We start from the raw sequence: 25,982 nt of genomic DNA on the forward strand, positions 1-25,982 counted from the left end.
ACTTCCACTCCTGTTACTTAAGTGAAGGATTTCACTGCTTTACACTGAAGTAATATCTATCATATAACCGTGCCCACAGCATGGGTGTGATGATGGTACATTTTTATTTTGTCATTTCTAAAAGTAAATGCAATGCTCCTTAAATCAAATACCTGGAAATATAGACTAACCGTAAATAAATATCTTGAATTCAAGTACTTCTTATGGACCCTCACTAGTTTCCTTTGCTTCGTGTGGCCTGAAGGAAAGGCTTCTTTAAAAATAAATTAAAAAAAAAAAAAGTCTTTTTAAAACTAAGAACTTCACTCACATTCCTGAGTTGGCAGATTAGGTAATGTAGAAAAATCTTCCTGCCCAAGTTGATAAAACAAACTGGACAGAATATATAATCCCTTTTGAAGTGATTGGTGACCTAAAGACCTAGGAAAAACTATCAGACTGAGAGCTGGAAAGGCACAAGTGCAGAGTGTAGCCTGGCATTCTGAGCACTTTTGCCGAGTACAACTCCTATTTGGGATAGTATACTGAGACACTGACGAGCAATTTTGATATCTTGTGGGTTGAGTAATCAGGGAAAAATTTGGAGTCTGGGTGCACCAAAGATCGGGGGCCTTGGTCATCTCCCCACACTTCAGTTTGTGACCCCAGTGGGCTGCCTGCAAGGTGCACAGGTGATCTGCGGGTGAACCAGGTGCTATCTTAACCGCAGCCCATCTCTGAATCATTGGATTCCTCCAGAAAATCACAACTGCTGAAACTGGGTTAAAGTGATCCTAGGTGGCTGCTGTCTCTGGTTCCTCTCTGGAAGTATATAACACTTGGGCTCTAAATTATGATTACAAATATTTTAAAAACATGAAGCATATTGCCAAAGCTAGAGAGGCACACAGGGCTGAGACAGCATCAACACAGGGAGCAGAAATTAAGGACAACAGGTGCAGAATCGCAGGTTCTGTCATGACGCAGTAATGAGATCCAGAATATAAAGAGACATGCTGCACTCAAGCAGGTACAGGACAAAATTGAGAACTTCAGCAGAGGATTAAAAACCTAAACTGACTGAGCAAAATTGAAAAAAAAAAAAAAAAAAGAAAAGTAAGAATTTTGGACCTCAAAATGATAAAGATTCAGTTGAATAGGTTTCACAGAATATTAGAATAGTATAAGAATAATGAATTGGAAGACAGAACAAAAGAAAACAAGCACAGATAGGAAATGCATAAGGAAGCATAAGAGAGTGAAGGATGTAGTGAATATTTAAAGCTACAGAAGGAGGAAGACAAAAGGATAGAAACACCTATTGTTATGATTGCTTTAATTTTGCTTATTTTAAATTTACTAAGTCTTTACTAATTTTTCAGTCACCATTCAGCTATATCTCCATATTTGCCATTTCAGTGGCTTTTACTCCTTCCTTCATCTTTCATTGAAAGAAATACTTTTTCTTCTGTCTGAAAAACACTCTTTGGCATTTCTTTTAGTGAATTTCTACTGGTGATACTTTTTTTTTTTCCAGTTTTCGTTTGAGAATATCTTTATAGCAACTGCATTCTTAAAAGATAAGCATATAAAATGGTAAGAGGACCATATAAATATTAGATCTTGATAAGGATACATATAGTATAATCTACAGGGTAATATTGTTATATGTAACTGATGGAATAAACAGGAGACATAAAAGATAACAGAAGGACCTAGACAACAAAATTGATAAAACTGATGTACTGGGCATGCACATGATTCTTCCTAAAAAAATTTGCAGAATACATGTTTTTAAAAGCACACGTGGAAAATTTACACACAATGACTTTAAACTGAGCCATGAAGTCTCGACATATTGTAATCTGACATCATAAAGATTATAAATCTTGACAACAGTTTAAACTGTAAATCAATAAGAAAAATTAAAACAAAAGCTCTCCCTATGTTGTAGATCAAGAAACAGAATTTCAAATATCCCACAGGACAAAGGAGATGTCACAAGAGAAATAATAAATCTGATGTGACTGAGCAAAAAGAAAAAGAAAAAGAAGGCATAAAGAATCAATTTCAGGAACGGAAAAGGCAAAATCGCGACAGATTCTGAAGATACTAAGATCGTGAAATCATATTACAGGGGACTTGTGGTCCTGCCAAAACAAAGCATCCCCATTTCTCCAAGATTCTCCCTCTTCTAAAATCCTTGACACAACAAGCTTAAGAAACCTTGGAAAGTTGGAAAGGAGGAGGGGGGAGGAGGCTGCCTAAGAACTTAAGGAGTTGAAGAAATCCACTGCAGGAGTGCCCCGGTTTCCTTACTGCCTCCCATACATCCCAGGACCACCAACAAACACAGAAAATGCTCCAAGAAAAGCAAGAGGATGGGAAAAAGATGACCTAACATTAGAAGACCTTTCTGGCTGTAAACACACCCTAATCCAGGCAACACAAGGGAAGCCTGTACCTCCACCCTTGGTTTTAGTGGTCCCATTGGGAGCTGTCCTCTCACCCACCTTCCACCCTGCAGAAGAAGATGGCACTCCCATGCCCCTGCTGGGTGGTGTCGGGCCCACTGCTGCCCCTCCTACATCGTGAAGCGGTCCAAACCTTGGCTGGATACTCTTCTGTGCAGAATCCCATGCCTGGGTGTCAGGCCTTTTGTCAGCCTGGGCAGTGGTGCTGTATATATAGTGGGGAGGTACACATCCTTGCAAGCACTGAGCCACTGGAAAGAGCTGGATGTCATCAGTTTGCTACCACATGGATGGCTAGTGTCCTTGAGGAATAGTGCCCTATCAGGGACCCACTAGTGGTCTCTGTTTGGGATAGGTTTGACATTCAGAGTTGACATTAGCTAGAAGAGCTGGGGAAGTGGGAGTCCATGCTATTGGGCCCATATATAGCCCCGCCACCCTATTCTGGCCATTCTATTTATGTGTCCATATGGAGCGCTAGTGCAGCTGATGATTAAATCTGGCAAATATCACCTGGCTGAGACATTTTATCACTGGGCCATTCAGTACCTCTTCTAAGGGTCACATGCCTTTTGATGGATGCTAATGTGTGTTTAAAAGCCTTCGCATTTTGGAGCACCCAGGTGGCTTAGCTGATTAAGTGTCCGACTCGTGATTTCAGCTCAGGTCACGAGCTCACAGTCGGGAGATTGAGCCGTGTTGGGCTCCATACGGAGCATGGAGCCTGCTTAAGATTCTCTCCCTCTCCCTCTGCCCCTTTCCTGCTCTCTCTCAAAAAAAAAAAAAAAAAAAAGTCTTTGTACCTAAGGCTATATGTCCACCCATAGTACTCTGCCCCAGATCTTCTCTCCAGTCTTCAGTCTTTTTCCTTCTAGGACCCTGGTTACAGCCAGGCTATTTCCACTGCCTAGGAACCGTCTATCATTTACCCTCTCCAGTCTTGCAGGGCCACCTCTGAAATGAGATAACCACTCTCAAATTCTGGCTTGCAACCACAGAGAGCCAATCCACTCGCAAGTCAAGCTTGGGATTTCCTCATCCTTGGGATTTTTCCTTATCCTTCAGCTGGTTGAATTGATGTCAGCTTAGAGCAGAGTAATGGTACGCTTGCTGTTGGTGATATGGGGGGTCTGGATTACCAGTTAATATAGCTTCCTTGGCCCACCTGGTCTTACCTGGACTCAGTTCTCAGTGTACCATTTCCATCTAACGATGGATTGCTGCTGGGTCAGTGCAGACACAACATAACCATCATAATGGAAAGTTCTGGGCTCATGGTCACTTGGTGCCCCACAGTTAGGCGTTCCGTAAGACTTTACTTGTATTGCTCTGGCTACCTCTCCTCCCATTACAGGAAACCCACAAATGCTCAGACCAGCACATCCCACATGGCCCCATGAATGGTGTGTCCTTGAAGTCTCTTGTGGAACATAATGCTGTGTTGGTTTCTTCTAGCCTCACATAATTTATCAATCCCAGCATTCCTTCCTCTACCATCTCCTGAGGTAGCTCTGGCATTTCTGCTTTGCTCAGGGTGGCCCACCCCCTTTTCCAGACATCAAAAAACCCTCCTAGCAGTAAGTTTCCCCATAACCTGGAGTACTTTGCCAGAGGGTTAAATAGCACCTCCCTTGAAAAGTGTCCTAGTCGATGAATTCTCTCACAGTTGCACATCCCAGTTCCTTTGATCAAATACCCTCAAACTCCAACCCCCTGGTTCCAGGCAGTATAAGTAACAGGGTCTTTCTGTATGCTACCAAAGAGGGCTTTGGCTTTCACACATGGTCTTATACTGTTTGTTAAAGGCCCTCCACTTCACATAATTTCTTTTCAAAGCATCAATCTGTTAACCTGTTGACATCACCGTCCCCTTATATTTCAAAGACCTAAATCATCAGAACTTGCAAGGATATGCCATTCAGTGGAGCACTCCCTCTGCCCACGGGGTCATCAGAGAACATTTACTGAAGCCCCATCTTCCTGCCTCATATTTTCAGACCAGCTCCTGGCCTAACTGGGGTTAGTCTGTATCTTCTAGGAAACAGTCACAAACGCAGGTTTAGTTATGTAAGAGATTAATTTGGGAAAGTGTCTATGAGAGAAAAAGGAGAGGAAGAGGGGAGAGGCAGAGAGAGCCTTCATGTAATGATGCAGGTTGGACCCCATGAGGAGAGCAGATAGGCAGGGCTTAGGCAGAGTTGTAGACTGCAGTACAGTCTTAAGAAGGAGCTGGCTGGGCTGGTGAGCAGTCCTCTAACCCCAGCTGCCCATCAGGAAGCTCCCACAGACCTAGATAATGGGCCTGCATCACGACCCCATGCTCGGTCACTGGTGGCAGCAGTCTGTGGGAAGCATAGCATCATGCAAGCAGGGGGGACTCAGAAGGCAGCCGTGGGGCCATCAGTTGGTTATTCCTTCCGGTAGAAGGCTGTCATGGCTGTCACACTTGTGCCACCACCAGCCCCACCTAGACTGGGTGCTACGGTCTTCAATTCACTTTTACCACAGGACCAGGGAGTACTCGGACATGTGATGGAGAATCTCTCGCACTCCTTCCTGCTCCTTTGTGTTATGGCAACCCAATTCCCCCTGGATGACCAGGTCGATCCATCCAAACCAGTACAGTCACCAACTTTTTACCAGTTGGTTCAAGAGCACGAGGTGGAAGTTTCAGCTTACAATTTAATAGAAGTATTCTCCCCTTGGCAAATAATCCCTCTAAACTAGCAGAATCCAAAACTGCAGAGACAAGAAGCAAATGTTTTGCTAGTGAATAGACAGGGTGATCATGAGAAGCCATTCCCATCACCTACCCCAACACACACACAATTCTGAGACCCAGGAGTCTTAACTATAGAAGTGACAACATGGTATATTAGTGTCATACGGTAGTGACAGTTCTAGGGCCTCCCACCATGCCCATCTTACAAGAAGTACTGTAATTCCACAGGCACAAAATCAATGAGGGCAATGCAGCTACTTGCTAATAGTTGGTGAGTGGGAGCATAAATCATCACCCCCAGGAAGACAATTACTCTAGCCTCAGTAAGTGATGTCACTCGGCTGACACCGTAAAAGTCTTCAACTTTAGTCCAGATGGCTTCAAGGTGATGGGGCACATGGTAATGCCAGTGAATTACATGAGCATGAGCCCATGGCCACACTTCAGTTCCCACAAAACGAGTTCCCTGATCAGCAGCAATGCTGTGAGGAGTATAATGACAGCAATAAAGGCATTTGGTAAATCCACAGATGGTGGTTTGGGCAGAGATGTGGTATGCAGGGAAGGCAAATCTATACCAGTTCCAGTGCGAACTAAGGGCTGCACCTTTCATAATAACCTTGGTCCAGTGTAACCAACCTACTCTTTGGGTGGCTGGCTGGCCGTCTCTCAGGTAAATATTGCCACACTGGGGGCTCACTGTTGGACTCTGCTGCTGAAGGGACAGGCACTCAGAAGTGGCTGTGGCCAGACTGTGCCTTCGTAGCAAACCCTCCCATCTTTGTCACTATGGCCACTTTGTTCATGAGCCTACTGGCAAGGAAGGGAGAAGCTGACCATTATCCATGGATGCCCGCTGGATTATGAAGGTTCCCCTCTGCTGAGTTTCTCTTTAGTGTTCATTCCTTCAACTCTGTGCTCATTTGGAGAGATCATACACATTTTTTTTTAACACTTTGTCACCAAATTTCCAATCTCATTCCTTCCAAGTCTCTGATCAGTGAGCCAAACTGCTGACTTACTACTGCTTAAAACCCATATAGACCTGTACTTCTAGTCATCTCTCGTTCCTGGCACTATAGAAAATTTGAGCACTGCTCGAAGTTCTACCTGTGGCGAAGATTCCCTTTTGCCACTCCCCTTCAGGACCACCCCGGTGAGTATCACTGGTGCACAACTAATTAGGATCAAACCTTTTCTCCCCCAGTAAGTTTGTCATGGAGAATACCACATTGAGGTCACAGATGGAGGATGAAGTAAGGACGCAGGACTAGGAACCATGAGAGTCTGAGCCAGTCCTTGTGCAACTTACCGTGCTCTTCGGACCCTGCCTGAGCCCAGTTCACACTCATAGTACCACTGGCTGACAGTGCTGCTGTGCACGCCCAATGCCACAGCTCCGTGTGTTAGAGCACAACCATTTTGCTGGCAGCCAACTCTAGAACACAGAGACAATCCAGAAGCCGTTTCTCAAAAGGAGAAGAGTTAATGTGAAGAGGACAGCGTGGCCTTCTCTCACAACCCAAATGTTCGCACTGTGATTCACCTCACCTCTACAAACCTGCCCAAGATTCCACACTATACCTTATCTGCTGCGACATTTCCCGTGTGCTTGGATTGCCGAGGTCACGTTGTCCACCTGGAGTGCAGCTTGTGCAGTGGCTGGGACGGTTGCAGGGACGTCTCCTGCTCTGAGCCTCATTCAAAGCTGGTGGCCTTTCACGTTACTTAGTAAATGCGCAGAAATGACACACTCAGTTGAAATAAATGCGGACGTCAAAACCACAAGAACTCCGCTCTTAGACAATGCACATTTTGATTTGTGGAAGAAGTAAGATAAAGAAAGTTGTCCATGATCATAGAAGGATAACAACATACCCCAGATCACAGGATCCCTAGAATTTTTACCAAGGTGGCAGGCTCCTGAATTTTTGTGGGGCTTATATCCAATGCTCTGACATGAAGGATTTGATAATTCCCCTGTGCCGGAAACAATCATAGTGGTGCCTTTAATGTAGTAGATGAGGGTGGTGTACCACAAAATGGGAAAGTGGCAAAATTGCCTGAAGACAAGATTATGGCAGAGGCTAGAATACAACACAGCCCTGCAGTGGGACAGCCAGCTGAAAACAATCTGCTTCTGGTGGTCTCTACCTAAAAGCATAGAAAAGAAAGTATTCACCAGGTCCTCAGCTGCATTCCATAGACTGGGGACTATTTTAATGTATTCTAGTAAGTAGTATCTGTGCTGGGCCCCACAGAATGCTGGACGGTCATTCTCCGAGATCCATCTATCTGGCACAGGCCAAAGAGACGAGATGTATAATGATGTGGAAGGAATCACTGTCTCTCCATCCTTCTATCCTTTGGAAATGGCATTAATCTCTGCAATGCCTCCAAAAATGGCAGTACTGCTTTGGCTTGTTGTTGTGGTAGGTAGGGACTGTTCTAGGGGCTTCCACCAGGCCTTTTGTATAATTGCCGTTAACTCCATAGTTCATGGAACCAGAAAGAGGAATATGTCCGGCTGCTCTTAGACCAACTATGTATTCTGGAACTTGCAGCAGGCCAGGGGACCACTGGGAGGTAAGCCTGACCCTAAACTCCTTCATTAGTCTGTACCTGAGCATAGAGGTATTTTGGTTCCCAGGAGGAGCATCAGGTAAGAGCCAAAGGCGAGTAATCTCCAAAATATTTGCTGGTTTTCATGACCCTTTTAGGCAGTGCCCCTATCCGGTGGCCATCGGTCTCTTTAGGGAAGGCCAGAAAGCCTTGCAGCATAAATATTTGGCAGAATAGTGGGTCCTTCCTCAAGAGTCGCTGTGAACTGACTCTGCCCTACTCTGTTCAAGGTGTAAACACCTCTCTGGGTCTGTGATTCAGTTCTGACAATTAGCTAAGAAGTCATCGCCCAACTGTTGTGACTTAAGTCAGTCTTCTTTGAAACAGGCCTGGAGCTCTAACAAATAAACCTAGATTCTAATGGTGGACCGAACTGCCATCCATTTCTTTCAGCCCTAGGACACTGTGAACATCAGACCCATGCCAAAGATCCCAGTGGATCACATCTTTCTGATCACTGCTCCAGCCTTGTTGGCCACCTGTCTTTCACCTCCTATTGGCACAACTACTAGAAGCCATCTGTCCATCATCCCCATTTATGGAGCCCCTTTCAGTGACAGCACCCCAGCTCTCATTACTGGAACACAGAGAACTTCCATTACAGAGATTCCAAGAAAGCCACCACTCCATTCACCAACAACTCCTCCAAGCTCTGGTGACAGGAGTGTCTAGACCTATCGGGGGTTGGAAATAGGGGAGTGGGTAGGCAGATGTTATACAGAAAAAATCCACTTCAGCATTCCAGTCTCCCCAGCCTTCAGACACCGTACTCAGCATGCCAAGTAGTTCCAGCCTTGTCAATTCCATTCAGCATCATCCACTGCTGGATTCAGGTTGATTCACTGACTCCCACGTCACTCAGACGAGCAAACTTTTAGTGCTGTTCTCAGCTGCTCAAGCTAATGCATTGAATCCGGAATCTCTGATAATTATATCCATCTCAATAAATTCAGTCCAATCCTACACTCCTTCCATCCTGAGTCTACTTGGGATCTACTCCCGTATGTATCAGTTATAAGTCTTCTATCGCTGCGTAACAAATTACCACAAAATTTGTGACCTGAAACAACACCCATTTATTATCTCAGTTTTCTGTGGAGCGGGGGGTTCTGAGCATGGCTCAGCTGGGTCCTCTGTGCGGGACTCGGCTTTAGCCAAGGTGTTAGCTGGGCTGGGCTCCATTCTGGAGTATGGAGTCCTCATCTTAGCTCACATGGCTGTTGGCAGAGTTCAATTCCTTGCAGTTGTACAATTGTGCTAGCTGATAGCAGAGGCTGCTCTCACTGTCCACGGCCCACAGCAGGTGCTTGCCTGTTGCTTCTCTCACAGGCCATCAGGGCACAGCAGCTCACTTCTCCAGGGCCAGCTGGAGAATCTGTTGCTCCAGTCAGATGGTAGAAAGTCTTACATAAGGTAATCATGCAAGTGACCACCCCACCTTTGACATCTTCTATTGTCTAAATTTGACTCATGGGTACTTCCCACACTCAAGACAGGAATATACAAGATGTAACAACTCATTGGGGGCAGGGCCCCCTAGGGTATGTGTCTGTCACAGCATATGTATATCCCAGATATCTCCTGATATAAACTGGCTAGCTATTGAAATTCTTTTGCTATGAATGGTAGGTAACACTTGGTACCCAAACAAGCCTGGGCATTGTCAGGATTCAAGTTTAGGTATAGGTTCAGAAGCAATGAAAAATGATGATGGTTTTGGGAAGGAGGCAAGACAACTATTTTAGGAGAGACAATAGGTTCTTCAGACAAGAGAAAGACTAACCTTCTCAAGGGCAAAGGGCCCCTTGCATCAACAAAAGCAGCCCAGTACAATGTTGGCTTTGATGTGCCCAGCTTCAGCGGGATCTTCCATAGGACCTCAGCTCCATTTTGAGGATCCTACTCTCCTTCCCAGTCAATGTCTTATCTCTAACCTGAGAAACACTTTTAGGTTGTGAATTCAAGCTCCTTGGTAATCCAGCCCACCATCTGATTAGAACTTGTCAGAAGTCTGTGTACCCGCAGGAAAAAGAGCTGCTTTCATGGCATAGATTTCTGGTTCTCCAAAGCCCTAAACTCATCATTTTTTCACCCAGTCTTTACACTTCATTGTCTTCATTAAAATGCATTATTTCCCCTGCTGCTTGGATGCCAAAGCCCTGTCTTCTACAGGCACTTGACCCTGGGTATAACAGATGTTGATTTAAATGATATTCTGCTACCGAAAACCATGAATTGCCACCAGCAACAGAGTCAATATTATCTCTACATCCGCAAGAAGACAGGTCTGTGGGAAGTGAGATGTCCGGGAAGCCTCCTCCTATGAACACTGAGCACTGGGTGGCATGCCTGAGGTCACCGGTGGCCTGCAGAACAGGCAATGCCAGGGTGAGATGCATGCAGGGCAGAAGAGAGTGGGGACAAGCTGAGCCATGGAGGCCTCTCTGCATTTTTTGTCATCACACTGGACCGTGATGACAGAACCCAACAGAACTCAACACAACGGCCCCGTGGATATCAAAATCTGACCCGTGTCAGCCTGTGTGTTCTGGGCCCCTGACTGCTAGGAGAGAGTGAACTGAAATCAGAAAGCGGAATATAACGGACAAGAAAGATAACCACAGGTTAGAACCAGATTCTAATCAAAGAACTTACACCAGTTTGAAGGTGGGAAGATCTCACTGTATCTTGTCCACTTGAATGGGTGACTAGGATGTGTTTCTCTTTTCTCTCTTTTCTGAATGGATATTTTAAACTAATTACTCACTTCCTTCTCACCCACTTTATATCGGGTAGGTTGGAGGCAAATGAACAGTCTACACCACAGGGGCCCTGGACCGCATGTAACCTTCTGTACATCTCCCCTGAGTCTGAATTTCAACCTGGATACGGTCACTGGCTGAGAGTTGGAGGCTGTACTACTGGAGGAAAGATGAACATTTCATTGGAACCAGTCATGTGAAGGGAGTGTACTGATACAGACTAGTTAAAGAGGTGCTCTGTGCGAGATAAAGACTCTGACTCACTAACACCCATTCCAAGTATATGTCTTATATTCCTTTTCCTCTATTACTGAGAATAAAAGGTGAATGGATCTATTTTCCACTCCTTTATAGTGTCAGGGCCTTGTGACATTACCCCATTCAATATAACATAGAAGTCTTTAGAGGGTTTTCACTTTCCCCTTTCACTTCTGAATTGAAGGTCAATCAATGCCTAGAAGCACAACCCTGAGGGTACTAGGGAAGGTGGGGCAGAGAAAAGACAAGAGGCCTGAGGCCTGAGGGGAGGATGTCACCGTGGGGCCACTGCACCAGCTCTAAACCAACCTTGCCTGATGTGAGAAAGGAAACCTCCAGACCAGGACTCTGTAACTCGCAGCAGAACCAAAACAAAACTGGCACACATCTTCCCACCTACCAGCTGTGTGAACTGGGAGAGTTACGTAACTGCTGTGACTCCTTTTTCTTGTCGATAAAAAGAGAATAATAAACAGTCACAGAGCTGGGCAAAGTAAATGTGAAAATCTATATGAAGGATTTCAGACAACACCTTTTACATAGTAAGTTGCAGATAAATAGCCATCGTCAGCAATGGCAGCGGCACTGATAGATGAGAAAAGTACTCACCAGTACTCAGAATATGGGAAACTATTCCATATATCAAAATAATTTAAAAAGTGATGTCGGGGGGGTGTGGTGAAGTAGGTCCTCAGATAGATTACTGGTGGGACTGTAGATTGGTACATTTCTTTAGGAAATTGGCAAATGGTCCAGAGGATTAGACATCTCCAAACCCAGTATTCTACTTCTGGGTACGCAGCCTACAGAAGACTTCAAAATACCACAGAGCAGTAAGAAAGAAGACGTTAGCTCTAATGCTCTATAGAACAGTGCAACTTTGGAAAGCAATAGAAATGTCCACAAATTAGAAATACTTAACCACAGTAATTTCGCTAAAATGTATCAAATATTAATTAAAATTATGTTAATGAGGTGAATAAAATACTATGCAAAATACACCATAATTGTAAGGGAAATATGAGTATCTACAGCATGAATAAAAAAATCACACAGAAATAAGAGATTTGCCACAACGTTAACAACACTGCTGATATCTGGGTTATGAAACTGTAAGTGGTATTTCCCCCTCCTGTAATGAATACTCTATCAGTTAGGATATTTTCAACTGCGAGGTTACAGAAAATCTAACTTGCTTCGTTCGACACAAGGCGCCTTCTTCTCTCACACAACTGCGCAAGTCTAGGGCAGCCTGGGGTTCAGACACAAGGGCAGTGATTCGACATCATTGTGGGCACCTCCGCCCTATCCTCAGTGTGGGCTTTGTCCTGGAGCATGGGGTTTTCAACACAGCAGTTGCCCTAAAGAAGCCGTGTGCTGACGGGTTCAAAAAAGGCTTGTTCTCTGGGCTAAACAAGCCTGGCGCTCTGTTGGGAAGATGGGCAGAAGTGAGTGGATATCAGAGAGGTGGGCAATAATGCCTTCTTCCAACCGCTACTGTTTTAATTTTTCAAAGTGTGTCTGTTGCTTCCAAGATTTCGAAACTAATTTGTCTCACTGTAGAACATTTGGAAAAGAGGGTACCAAAAAAACCTGCTGACATGATCCTATTACAGAAGACAACTGTTAACATTGGGTTTGTTTGAAAATTTGAAACAACACTACCTGACGTTCTCTCCTATGGAACTAGCATAATTTATTCAACCACTTCTCTTGATGTTAACTTCATCGGTGGTAATTCCATTTTCATTCATATACAGAATGTGGATATTAACACCACTGGGCGTAATATTCCACCTGATTTCTAATTTACTTTCTTAAGATAGTTTCCTTTAAAGGTAAAATTACTGCACCCAACTTGTTATAAGGCTCTTTTTACATGTTGCCAAACGAACACACAATTACACATTTACGGTAAGAAAAAAATCCGACGGATAAACTACAAAACGGGAATCGCATTTTCCCTAACTTCACAGATGGGTGTAAACATCACATTGCATTAATATGAAAAAATGTTTTATTAAAATTAAGGCATTATGTAAGTGGAAGATATTATTCTGATGCCAACAAAAATAAGGAACACTTGAAATTGGCCTCTCTCAGGGATCAGTTCGTCATTTTTACTGTACGCGTTGTCATCGCTGAAAACAACTTCCAACACTGTGTTGTATGTTAATAGATACAATGGTTCTGTTAAGTACGGAAATATTTATTCTCATAGGATGATTCCAGGACTCACACTCACTATTCTCCTATTGTCTACTCTTATCCCAGATCACCTTCTCTTCCTGACTGGATTCTGACCTCCAGTAAGAGCACCACCATTATAATTATGGCTCTGCTCTGCTTCCCCAGGCTGACTAGCTACTGAGCTGGTATCGTTCATCCCTACGAAAATGTGTCAGAAGTTAAATTCCTCAGCAGTTTTCAATCCTAGGGAAAAAAAAATAACCCAAACTTAGGGAGTACAAGAGAAAATGTATTTCAGTTCATCTTACTACACGATTAAGAAATCTGGAAAGCTTTAGGGAGCCGCGCTGCTTTTAGAGATGGTGAGTGAGGAGGTCTTTTACTAGGTACAAAAAACAGGTACTTTAACACGCATAACCTCCTCAACAGTGTAAAGGCAAATATGTGACTTACTATACGAAAGAAGGCTTTAAAAAAAACAAAAACAAAGGGGTGCCTGGGTGGCTCGGTCGGTTGAGCGTCCAACTTCGGCTCAGGTCATGATCTCATGGTCTGTGGGTTCGAGCCCCGCGTCAGGCTCTGTGCCGACAGCTCAGAGCCTGGAGCCTGCTTCTGATCCTGTGTCTCCCTCACTCTCTACCCCTCCCCCACTCTCACTTGTCTCACTCTCTCAAAAATAAATAAACGTAAAAAAATTAAAAAAAAAACTCTAAAAAAAAAAACTCTAAAAACCATATGCAAACAATGATGTCATGACTATCAAAGTTACAAGGAATTAAAAAAAAATCACCAAGGCTAACAAAGAAATGTCATATGAATTCACTTCCCTTTGCACTGATGTGAGAATTCCAGGGTGCTGATTTGTCCAGGGGATGAGCAAACGAGAGACTGTCTAAGTGGTCAATTTTACAGTCAGGTAGAGCCCAGGTGTGAGAGACCTTTTCCCCGTCGATGTGCTGCCCGGCTGTGCCTACATCCAACCTGTGTGTTTGCCATTTACAAATGTTTATGTCTTTAGGAAGGAAGTATGAAGGAAAAGAACGGCATGTCTAAGAGCATAGACAGTGTTACAAATATAAATGGAACAATAATTAAAAAATTGAGAAACTACTAATTTCGTACGTTACTCATGTAACGTACTGGTACTTAAATCTTTAAATTTTGGGTAATATTCCAAATTCAAATACAGCACCCCAGAGTGAGACAGGGTATGATGGTGTGGGGAGAAGTATCTGTGACAAAATAACTGTAATAATAAAGGAAATGAAATAAAAGATGTGATGACTGTTTGATACTTTTGCCTAGAGGTGTCCTCAGGGCAAGAACCTAGAGGTTCTCTTTCCACACTGTGAAAAGTTCAAAGGTTAATGTAGGCACATACGAGATGATTATTCCATTCTAAAATGTCAAAAAGGTAATTTAAAGGCCTTTATACTGAAAAGCTGAAGATCGCCACACTGAACTTTATTAAAAACTCATGGTGTCATTGGGACCTGGCCTTACACTACAGCAGTTAAAGTTTGCAATAATAAGATGCACAGGCCTTTTAAAAAGTGACCCTGAACTATGAAAGTTCAAACTAGAAGAAGGAACAGCTCACGAATTTAAATGTTCAAAGGAACGAAACGAGCTGGAACCAAACGATTATGGAAGAACATGGTGGCCTGAGATTAGTCAACATACAGTAAGTGCAGAATGGGCGATTTTAAAATAATCCTGAAGTGTCTTTTGGGGTAACACCAATATAGCATATTTGGAACTATTTTTAAAAAGCAGCGATCCAAGAAACACTCTGAAGTCGTGTGTGGGATCGGCACCGATGGCTAAGGATCAGTGGGTGCTCCATTCATAGAGCATCTGGACATAGGCTGTTTCAATGACAATGATGACACCAGATTTTGTAAAATTTAATATATTTAATTTTGGCATAATAGTGATTTATTATGTATTAATACTTCAAAAATATACTTTTGTGTTTAATAAACCACCAAAGAACTCAGAACAATGGCCCTATAAGCACGCTTTAGCTCCATACACCAGGCTGCTGTTGCACTGAAGGCAGTGAGTTCCATCACGGGGGTTATAAGATCCAGGACTGCAGATCACTGTGAATAAAGAATAAGTCAATAGGTAACAGTTTCCTCAAATGCCACATAAATTAATTTTACATGGAGGATACATTTTCAAAAAAGATTCTTTATTCCTTTTTATAACTCATGCTGCTTTGTAACTGTGGCAAAATACACATAAGGCAAAATTTACCATTTTAACCGTTCTTAGGTGTCCACTTCGATAGCGTGAAGTATATTCACCTTGTCGTACAACTTATTTCCGGAACTTTTTCATCTGGGAGGAACTGCAACTCTATCTCCATTAAGTATCTCTCCATCCCCCTTCCCACCAATAATCTCTGACAGCAACCATCTACTAGCTGTTTCTATTCAGACCACTCTAAATGCCTTCTACGAAAAGTTGTAACTTTTCACTGTGATCCTGACTTAGACTAAGACTACGAGCTCACACAATCTTACTCCTCACATAATGCTGAGTTCAGAAAGCCGGCGGGGTCATCTTGTGTGTGCTTCACCAGAAGCCAGGGAGGTGAAGACGGTCCATATGCCGACACATAAAGACAGCCCTGAACACGGCAAGGACCTGCAGCTTATTTCTAATAATCTCGTGACCTCAACTCCTATTTGTCACTTGCTAAATGTTTAATCTGGGAAAAGTCACTAGCTTAACGTGGTTCGATCATCCCTGTATATAATGAATATGTTGCCACAGCTGTCTCTGCGCGGCAGGAAGTAAAGAATCTAATGGCAGAAAGAATCTAATGGCAAATACACTCTCTGTTATGGACTCTGGGATTCTGGGTAAGCAGTCGATTCCTAGTTCTCGCTTCTTCATTTGTAAAACAGGCACAGTGACAACCAAGTCTATGCTGTGATGTGAGGACTGAAATCACATGACATAGATGAAAAAGCATCCAGAACACCGCAAGCCTTCAATAAATGCTCTGCCCTCGGTGGGACCGGTGCTTTTCCCTACACTTCCATTTGAGGCAGGGGCATGAAGGTCATGTGATGCCAAGGACTCTCGTTGGGCTGGGGTCTTTGATTATCCTGTTCCTCCTTTTCCTATTGCAAATGTAGTCAGCCAAGGATTCACAAAGATGTTAACTGCACATCTAAAGTGAGGCGCCTGGGGGGCTCAGTCAGCTGAGCGTCCGACCGGCTCAGGTCGTGATCTCGCAGCTCATGGGTTTGAGCCCCACGTCGGGATCTGTGCTGACAGCTCAGAGCCTGGAGCCTGCTTCGGATTCTGTGTCTCCCCCTCTCTCTGTCCCTCTACCCCTCGCGTGCTCTCTCTCCTTCAAAAATAAATAAACGTTAAAAAAAATTTTTTAAAAATTGCATGTCTAAGGCATGGCTGTTATGGGCCATCAAAGAAGATTCTGTTTCTAGCACCATGATTCAGTAATGCAGATCACTGTCTGGATCTGGGTCATATTACATTATTTAACTTTGTATCTTTCTTTCAAATAATATTCTTTCACTGGGAAATATCTTAACTGTTACTCAGATGAAGTATTTTTCATTCTAGGTTCAGCAGATTTCCTCAAGTCTGAATCGATCTTTTATGTAAAAAATACTGGTTAGACCAAGTGAAATCGATTTTTGCTGTGGTCATAACAACAGTGTTTAAAGTGGTGATGTATAGGGTAAAACTGTAATGATGTGATGTTTTCCAAAGATGTGTGATCGCAGTACACTTTCTTCCAAAATGCATATTAATATTTCTTGACGCACAATATGGACATGCTGAGAAAAGGTATCAGTGTTAAGTCATTACACAGGGAGCAGAGAAAAGTGAATCTGCGGGCAGTCTTTACATACACTTTACACACAGGGTCACCAGCAGAGCAGACACTGGCATGAAATTGTCTAAACCCCAGTTTGAATACATATGATCTTCTAATAAATGTTCTCAGAATTAACAGATCTTCATGATGCCGTATGTGCTGTAATACCTCGGAGAACTTGTCTGCAGCCCTCTCTCCTAAGGTCTATCCTAAAATGTCATGTTCCCTTTTATGTGGAATTCAGGAAAAATGCTAAAATGCTAGTTACATTTAAAGGAGAAGATTAGCAAAATTGTCTTCTAGCTTTTAGTCTCACTGAACAGAGTATTTCCTGGCTACAGGCATGAGAGCGACCTGATGAGATCCTGATTGTGTCACGAAGCAGGGTGGAGCATTGGTGACTAATCAGTACCAACGTGCAAAGAGATGAGAGGTGGGGGACAAAACCTTCAGGGAATACTTCCTTAAGAAGGGAAATAACCAACCAGAATACAAAAGTATGCTACACGTGGTATCAAAATTAAGAACTTAATTACAAAAATCATAGAAGTAATGAGCCAAATAACAAAACTGGGGGCACAGTTGTAGATAAATAACCAATAGAATACTATTCAGAATATACAAAGAATTTGTATAAATCAATGAGGAAAGGACAGAAAACCAATTTAAAAATAGGAAAAAAAGAGAAAATATACATGTCAATTTGACTGAGCCACCAAAAAAAAGCTCTCAAAGAAAGTAAGAATTTGGGAAATGTGGGGCGCCTGGCTGGTTCAGTCAGTACAGCATCTGACCCTTGATCTCAGGGTCGTGAGTTCGAGCCCCATGGTTGGGCGTGGAGCCTACTTCATTCAAACAAAAGAAAGAATTTGGGAAATGTGAATAAGCATCAAACTAATATACTGAGAGTGACTTCAGCAAGATGACAGCTCAAGTGACTTCAGCAAGATGACGGCTCCAGGCCCCCAGGCTCCCAAGGAAATGCTAAACAAACAAGAAGAGACTGGCTAAAACAACCTTGTAGCAGCTTTGGAAAGTAGTCAGAGACCAACAGCAACCAGATGAACATCCCATCAAGAAGGCAGGCTCAACACGGTGGAAAATTTGTGGCACTCCTGCTCGCCCTTGCCCCAGAGCTCCTCCCCATGCAGACTCACAGGGGAGGCCAGGCTGCCTCCAGGGGAGCAGCAGCCAGTGCTCCCTTCCAGCCCACAAACCAGAGGGCAGGGCAGACCGGACTGGCCACCTGTCTGACGGCCACCCGAGGGACTGGTCTCAGCGCTGCTTGTTTCAGACGTAGGGCAAATCTCTGGCCGGGAACAGCCCTGGGCACATTCTGAGAACCACAAAGTGATTACAGACCCACAGACACCTGGGACAAGAGACTGGTGACTGAGGACTACACAGAGAACACCCAAGGGCCACAGGAGGAGCGGGGTGCAGACTCTTAGGGAAATGAAGATGTTTAAAAATAGAAAGGTATAATAAGAAAGGGAAGAAAGAAAGAAAGAAAGAAAGAAAGAAAAGTTAAATAAATAAATAAATAAATAAATGCAGCCAAGTATACAGAAGAATCAGAAGAAAGCACATAGGACCAAACATGAAAAAGTGTTCAATCTTTTCAATAACTGTTAGAGAAATGCCAGTCAAAACAAGAATATGGTATCACTTCATTCATACCCATCAGAATGGACACTATCAAAAAAAAAAAAAAAACAAAACAGGGAGGAGGAGGAGGAGAAGAAGAAGAAGAAGAAAAGAACAAGTGGTGGCAAAGGTGGGAAGCCACCGGAGGCCTCGTACCATTGGTGGGAATGTGAGAAGTCACCGCTGCGATGGGAGGGGATGTCCTACGCCTTTGTTCGCTGCAGTATTACCACAGCCAAGAGGTGAACACAATCTACGCGTCCCTCATTGGCTAGATGGAGAAAGAAAATGTGGCATACACACACACTGGAATATTACTCAGCTTAAAAAACATAAATCCTGTGATGTGCTACAATATGGATGAATCCTGAGAATACTATGCTAAGTGAAATGAAGCCAGTTACAAAAAGACAGTGCATAATCCCACATACAAGAAGTATTTTTTTTAAGTTTATTTATTGAGAGAGAGAGAGAGAGAGAGAGCGAGAGCACACAAGCTGGGGAGGGGCACAGAGAGGGAGAGACAGAATCCCAAGCAGTCTCCACGCTGTCAGCACAGAGCCCGATGTGGGGCTTGAACTCACCAACTGTGAGATCGTGACCTGAGCCGAGCTCAAGAGTCAGACGCTTAACCAACTGAGCCGCCCGGGTGCCCCAAGAAGTATTTAAAAATATCAAACTCCAGAAACAAAAAGAGCTGTGGTTTCCAGGAGCTGAGGGGAGGAAGAAACAGAAGTTGTTCAAAAGGTATGCACTTCCAGCTGATGAAAAAGTTCTAGACATCTGTTGCACAACGATGTAAAGTTAAGACCACTGAACGGTATACTTAAAAATGGCTAAAGTAGTTGATTTTATGTTATGTGCTTTTTAACCAGAATTAAAAAATAAAAAAATACAACAAAACATAAGAAAAAAAAATCTCCAAGCAAATTAGAGGCCAAGTCCCCATGCCTTCACAGGTGAATTCTACCAAATTCTAAATAAATAAATAAATAAATAAATAAAACACAACATGAACCCCAATCTTTCTCAAATGCTTCCAGAAAACTGAAGAGGAGGAACAACATCTAAACTCATTCTGTAAGGCCAGAATTGCCATCTCGCTAAAGCCAAAGACGGTACGTGAGAACAAACGAAAGGCCAATATGCCTTATGAATACGGATGGAAGTCCTCAACAAAATAATAAACCAAATTTAACAGCATATTAAAAGGATTATATTATATGTCATGGTCACTTAGGACTTACTCCTAAAATGTAATGACAGTTCAATATGTGAAAACCAATGTAATACATCACATTAACAGACTGATAAGGGGAAAACCCCATACAATCATCTCAACTGATGCACACAAAGCATTTGGCAAAATCCACCATCACGTTATGGTGAAAACTCTAAGCAAATTTCAATTATGTAGTGGAGAGTTATCAGCCATAGTTACTACGTGATATGTTAGATCCTTAGACTTTATCCATCTTCTAGCTGAAGGTTTGATCCTAAGAAAGTAGGACTTAAATGCTCTCCCCAAAACTAAATAAAATAAAATAAAAGATAACTATGTGAGGTGATGGGGGTGCCAGTTAACTAGATGGGGGAAATCCTCTCAAATGCATACCAAACCATCACAGGGTACACCGTGAGCATCTTACAGTTTTGTCCATTCTACCTCAACAGGGAAGACAGATGCCACAGGAACATACGTGAAGGAACAGAAGGCAAAGTTGCCAAATAAAAAGGAGTTCTGCAGTGAGTCAAATTTGGTTTCAAATTCGAATTTTTCACTTAATATCTTTATGAATGCATGCAAGTACCCTAAGATTGCCAGGATTCAAATTCCTTGATTACAAAATTAGGATACTTCCTACATCAAAGGGATGTATGATGCTTAAGAAAACAGTGGCCAGACTCAGCAAAGCTTCAGCTATTATCATGAAGAAATCAATGAAATATGTATTTCTGTGACTGTGCCTGAAACACAGTCAACACTCAGTATCATATGCACAGAACTCAGTCTTGTGTTCTTTTCATTCCTGAGCACTGGGAGCAAATCTGTATCATCCGTCTGGCCCTCACCACGTTCAGTCATTGTTACTTATATTTTCATATGTTCAGATTTATACCCAATTAGAGGATACATTCCTTAAAAGCTAAAATTGTGTTGTGTTCTCGATTAATTCCCTCTCACATCATGAGAGGGTGGTGGTGAATAGGAGAATAGTAGAATAGAATAGTAGAATAGTAGAATAGTTTGGCGGTGGGTAGAATAGATACTTATGTAATGGTTTTTTTTTAAAAAAAAGAGGAATAAAATGGATTTTCCTCAACCCGATAAAGGGCCTTCATGAAAACCCACAGCCAATATCATAATCATAAAAGACTATGAGCTTTTCCCCTAAGATCAGGAAAAAGATAAGAAGGACTACTATCTCTCCTTCTTTTAATACAATATTGGAAGTCTTACCCAGAGCAGGAAAAAAAAAAAAAAAAAAAAAAAAAAAAAGAAAATTCAAATTGGAAAGAGGAAGTAACGTTAGCCTGTCCACAGACAGTATGATCTTATATGCAAAAGAAATCTAAAGAATCCACCAACTCCCCCCCCAATTTACCTGATAAACAAATTCACCCAAGTTATGAGAGACAAAATTGACATGCAAAAATCAGTTGTGTTTCTTTTTTTTTTTTTAATTTTTTTTTTCAACGTTTATTTATTTTGGGGACAGAGAGAGACAGAGCATGAACGGGGGAGGGGCAGAGAGAGAGGGAGACACAGAATCGGAAACAGGCTCCAGGCTCTGAGCCATCAGCCCAGAGCCTGACGCGGGGCTCGAACTCCCAGACCGCGAGATCGTGACCTGGCTGAAGTCGGACGCTTAACCGACTGCGCCACCCAGGCGCCCCTCAGTTGTGTTTCTAACAATGAACAATCCAAAAAGGAAATAAAGAAAACAGTCCTGTTCACAATAAAAATAAAATAAAAATATAATATTTAGGAATAAACTGAACTGACAAAGCATAATGCTTGTATACCAAAAACTACTAAAAGTTACTTAAAGAAATCAAAAAGAGACAAATAAATGACAAGACACCCCCTGTTCATGGGCAGGAACATTTACTATTGTTAAGCTGTCAATACTACTGCAAACCATTCATGGATTCTATGCAAATTCTATTGAACTCCCAGTGACAATGTTTTCAGAAAAAGAAAAATCCATCCTAAAATTCACTGAAACCTCAAGGGAGCAAGAATAGCCAAAAAGATTTTGAAAAAAAGAAGAACAAAGTTGGAAATCTCACACTTGCAGATTTTAATCCTACGATAATAAAAATGGTGTGGTCCTGGCATAAAGACAGAGCGAGAGACAATAAAGTAGAGAGCCAAGAAAAAAACTCTCAAATGATTTGGACAAGGGTACCAAGATCATTCAAATGAGGAAAGAACAGTCATTTCAACCAAGGGTAGCAGGTAAGCCCATATCCATATGCAAATGAAGGAGGCTGGACTCTGACCTTACATAAAAGTTAGCTTAAAAAGATCAAAGATCTAAAAAGAAGAGATGAAACTGTAAACCTCTTGGAAGAACACGCAGGAAAAAAGCTTCATGACATTACGTTTTTCAATGATTTGTTTATATAACACCAAAAGCAAGTATGTACAAAAGAAAAACAGATAAATTATTTGCAAAGTATATATCAGACAAGGAGGCTAATACCCCAATAATAAAAACAAAGAACTCCTATAACTCAACCACAAAAATTAACCCAATTAAAAAATGGGCAAAAGCTTTGAGGAGCCATCTCTCCCAACAAGACACACAAATAACTAACGAATACATGAAAAGATGCTCAACATCACTAACCACCAAGGAAATGCAAATTAACACCACAATGACACACCACTTCACACACATGAGGATGGCGAGTTATTAGACAAAACAAAAAGGTAAAATAACAAATGTTGGCCAAGAGGTAGAGAAACTGTAAGCCTTGCGCTTTGTTGGTGGGAATGTAAAATGGTGTAGTCTCTGTGTAAAACAATATGGCAGTTCCTCCAAAAATTAAAAACCAATGATCCAGTGATTCCACTTCTGGGTATAAGTACGTGGAATGAAGGTGTGTGCCTCTCTTGAAACGTATATGTTGAGACCCAACTCCCAGTGTCGCTCTATTTAGAGATGGGGCCTCTAAAGGAAGTAATTAAGCTTAAATGAGGTCGCAAGAGTGGGACCCTGATCTGACAGTTAGTGTCCTTATAAGAAGAAGACAGCAGAGTGCTTGCTCACTCTTTCTGCACACATGACATAATGAGAAGGTGGCATGTTATGCCATCTGCAAGCCACCAAGAAAGCACTCACCAGAAATGGAATCAGCCAAAAGGTTACATTTGGTCTTCTAGACTCGAAAATTGTGTGTGTGTGTGTGTGTGTGTGTGTGTGTGTGTGTGTGTGAAAAATGTACCGTTTAAGCCATCCAGTCTATGGGATTTCATTACAGAAGCCCAAACTAACATAGAACTAACTAACGTATCCAAAAGAACTCAAAGCAGGATCTCAAAGAGTTATCTGTACATGCATGGTTCACTACAGCATTATTCACAAGAGTCTAGAGGTGGAAACAACCGAAATTTCCATTGACAGATGAGTGGATAAAGAAAATGTGGTTACATACATATGGATACAGAAGATGTGGTGTAAGTCATGGGAACAAAAGGCACAGCACAGGGAATACAGTCAATGATACTGTGATAGCTTTGTGAAGGGACAGACAGTAGCTACACTCGTGGTAAACACAGCATAGTGCATAAACTTGCAGAACCACTATGTTGTACAGCTGAAACTAATGTCACATTGTGTGTCTGCTATGCTGAAATAAAAAAAATTGTAGAATTAAATAAAAAAAAAAAAAGATGTGGTACATAAGTGTTAGGTGAACTAACATGAACCAACGTGGGAACGTGAAACCATGAAAAGTAACGTGGAAGGGGATGGGGTTGTGTCCTGGTCACCTACCACACATTTTAGGGAATGGGAATGTGGTCCATGGTACCATGGAATCCTGTTCAGTCTTAAAGAGAAAGGAAATTCTGACATATGCTTCAACACAGAAGCTAAGTGAAACATGCCAATCACAAAAGGACAAATACTTGTATAATCCCATTTATACGAGGTACCCATTGTAGACAAATTTATAGAGACAGAAAGCAGAATGGTGACTGTCAGGGACTAAAGGAAGAAGGGAATGGGGACTTATCATTTAATAGGTACACAATTTCAGATGAAGAAGATTAAAAAAGTTCTAAAGATGGATGGTGCTGATAGTTATACAACAATGTAAACGTACCTAGTGCCACTAAATTGTACATTTAAATATGCTTAAAAGATTAAATTATTTTATGTATATTCTACCACAATTTAAAAAAATGTGACACAAGACATAAGGGTCATCAGATTGCAAATATTTAAAGTGTGATTATGCCAAGAACTGCACACAGGATTTGTCCCACACTGCTGTTGTAAAAGTGTTAATTAACACACCAAATTTGGAAAAGACACAGATATATTTTAACGAATTGCATATCTATTGATCCAGTATTAGGTAAACACTTTGAAAAATCTTGGATACTAGGCTATATACACAAAGCTATTCATAACCACATTGTTCTTCATGGCAAGAAAACTCAGAAGTATGAACCCATTTTAAACAATAAAACAGATATATACACCTTTTTATATTCACATAATAGAATATTATATGGAAATAAAAAAATTTTAAGTAGTGTTATAACCACAAAAAATATGGATGAATCTCACAAACACAGTCTACAAAATGTGAATCAGTTAAAACAGGTTACCATTAGAGAGATTCCCAGGCTGGATTTTTAAAAATCCTATCTTATGCTACTAAAGCAAAAATATAAATATTAACCAAATTAATTTATATCAGCTGTAACTCAAAACCTCAACCACAATTTTATTTTATTTAACTTGACAATTTAAAACTGGTAGCATTTATAAAGAATAAATCAAGTGGTTTGTCCTCTCTAGACATCAAGACGTTTAATAGGAATTACAGCAGATTGGTACAACACAAGAGAGAACCCTTTAAAAGACATGTATAAGGCATGTACCCTTATTTTTAGATCTGAGGGTAAAGAAAAAACTTTGACATTAATGAAATAAATTATTAGAAAAATAATTTTACCATGACTGTGAAAAAGATATCGAGAAAATAAGCAATGAGACTTAGACTATGTTAGACAAAAAACATGCACCAAAAACAATGTCCACAATGTTAAAAAAAACAGGTGGTTAGAATTCCAAATCTAGACTGTACTAAATTCACACATCTGCAGTAAGAGTTGATAAAGTCTGGAAAAAGCAGCACACTATTGGACAGCCCTGAAGAGGTGGCAAAGGCGGGCAGATACCGAAGGCACGCTAACTCCTGAAAGAAGAGAACTGTACCGCGTAAAGCTGTTCTAGATTTCTGCGGCGGGCAGTTGTCAGTCCATGCGGCCCACGGGTAGATAAAACTGAAGCAGCAGTCCAGTCTTAACTGGTTTCAAAAAGTAAAAGGACAGGCTTTTAGGCCACTAGAAGACATGGAAAGTAATGGGAGAAATTCAGTGAACAGCGTCAGGGGCTCTAAAATCTGCATGTAAACTCCACCCAGATAACTGGCTAATGTATGACCTTCACATGTATCCATGATATTGCACGCTCAGCAAAAGCAAGAGTCGGAAGGCTGAACAAACCACGAAGATGATGCCTACGGTGGGGGAGAGAGTTTAGATTTTGAATCTGGCATATCGCTTAAACACAAATCAACAATCTTCAGAAGAAAAATAAATCAGAAGACTCTATACAGCACTATCCATCAAGTTTAGTGTATCATAAACATTATTAGATTTTCAAAGACCTGGAAAACTGTGACTCATCGTCAAGAGGAAAAAGATCAGTAGAAACAGATCCAAAATAACACAGATGTGGTAATCAGACATGAAGACTTCAAAGCAGCTAGCACAGATGTATTCACGGACATAAAGGAATACACTGTCATAATAAGTGAGCAGACTGGAAAACTGCATCAGAGAAATGGAAGCTCTAAAGCATATAAAAGAAAATTCTAGATCCCCAAACTGAAATACTAACAAAACAAAACAAAACAAACCTGGATATGTTTAACAGCAAAATAACAACAAAAGTAGAATATGTCAGTAAATACGAAGACATACCAACAGGAACTGCCCATTCTATAGAATAAAGAGACACAAAAGTTTCAAAAAATGAATACAGTGACATCAGCAAAAATACAGGTAGCCCCAAAAGGTTGTCCCAACCAAAAAGACCTGAAAAAAAATCAAACAAAAACTCTCAGAGTTAATGTTGAAAGAACTCTGGAAAACAATCAACATACTGGAAACAGTAAGTAATATGGCAGAAATAAATCTTTTCCTGTCAGTAATTACT

At 41.7% G+C, this 25,982-nt stretch overlaps 1 protein-coding gene across 2 annotated transcripts in view; it reads right to left on the bottom strand.

Annotated features, from left to right (window-relative positions):
* Positions 1–15,017: 15,017 nt before the first annotated feature.
* The window catches only part of LOC115508690 (zona pellucida binding protein), a 122,935-nt gene continuing 111,970 nt past the window's right edge, over positions 15,018–25,982 (bottom strand). For both annotated transcript variants that reach the window (XM_030307641.1, XM_030307643.1), the window contains one exon: positions 15,018–15,112. In XM_030307641.1, coding sequence (XP_030163501.1) covers positions 15,018–15,112 — 95 coding nt within the window. The remainder of the gene's footprint in view (positions 15,113–25,982) is intronic.

The sequence above is a fragment of the Lynx canadensis genome, chromosome A2 (genome assembly GCF_007474595.2).
Source record: "Lynx canadensis isolate LIC74 chromosome A2, mLynCan4.pri.v2, whole genome shotgun sequence".
Lineage (NCBI taxonomy): Eukaryota > Metazoa > Chordata > Mammalia > Carnivora > Felidae > Lynx > Lynx canadensis.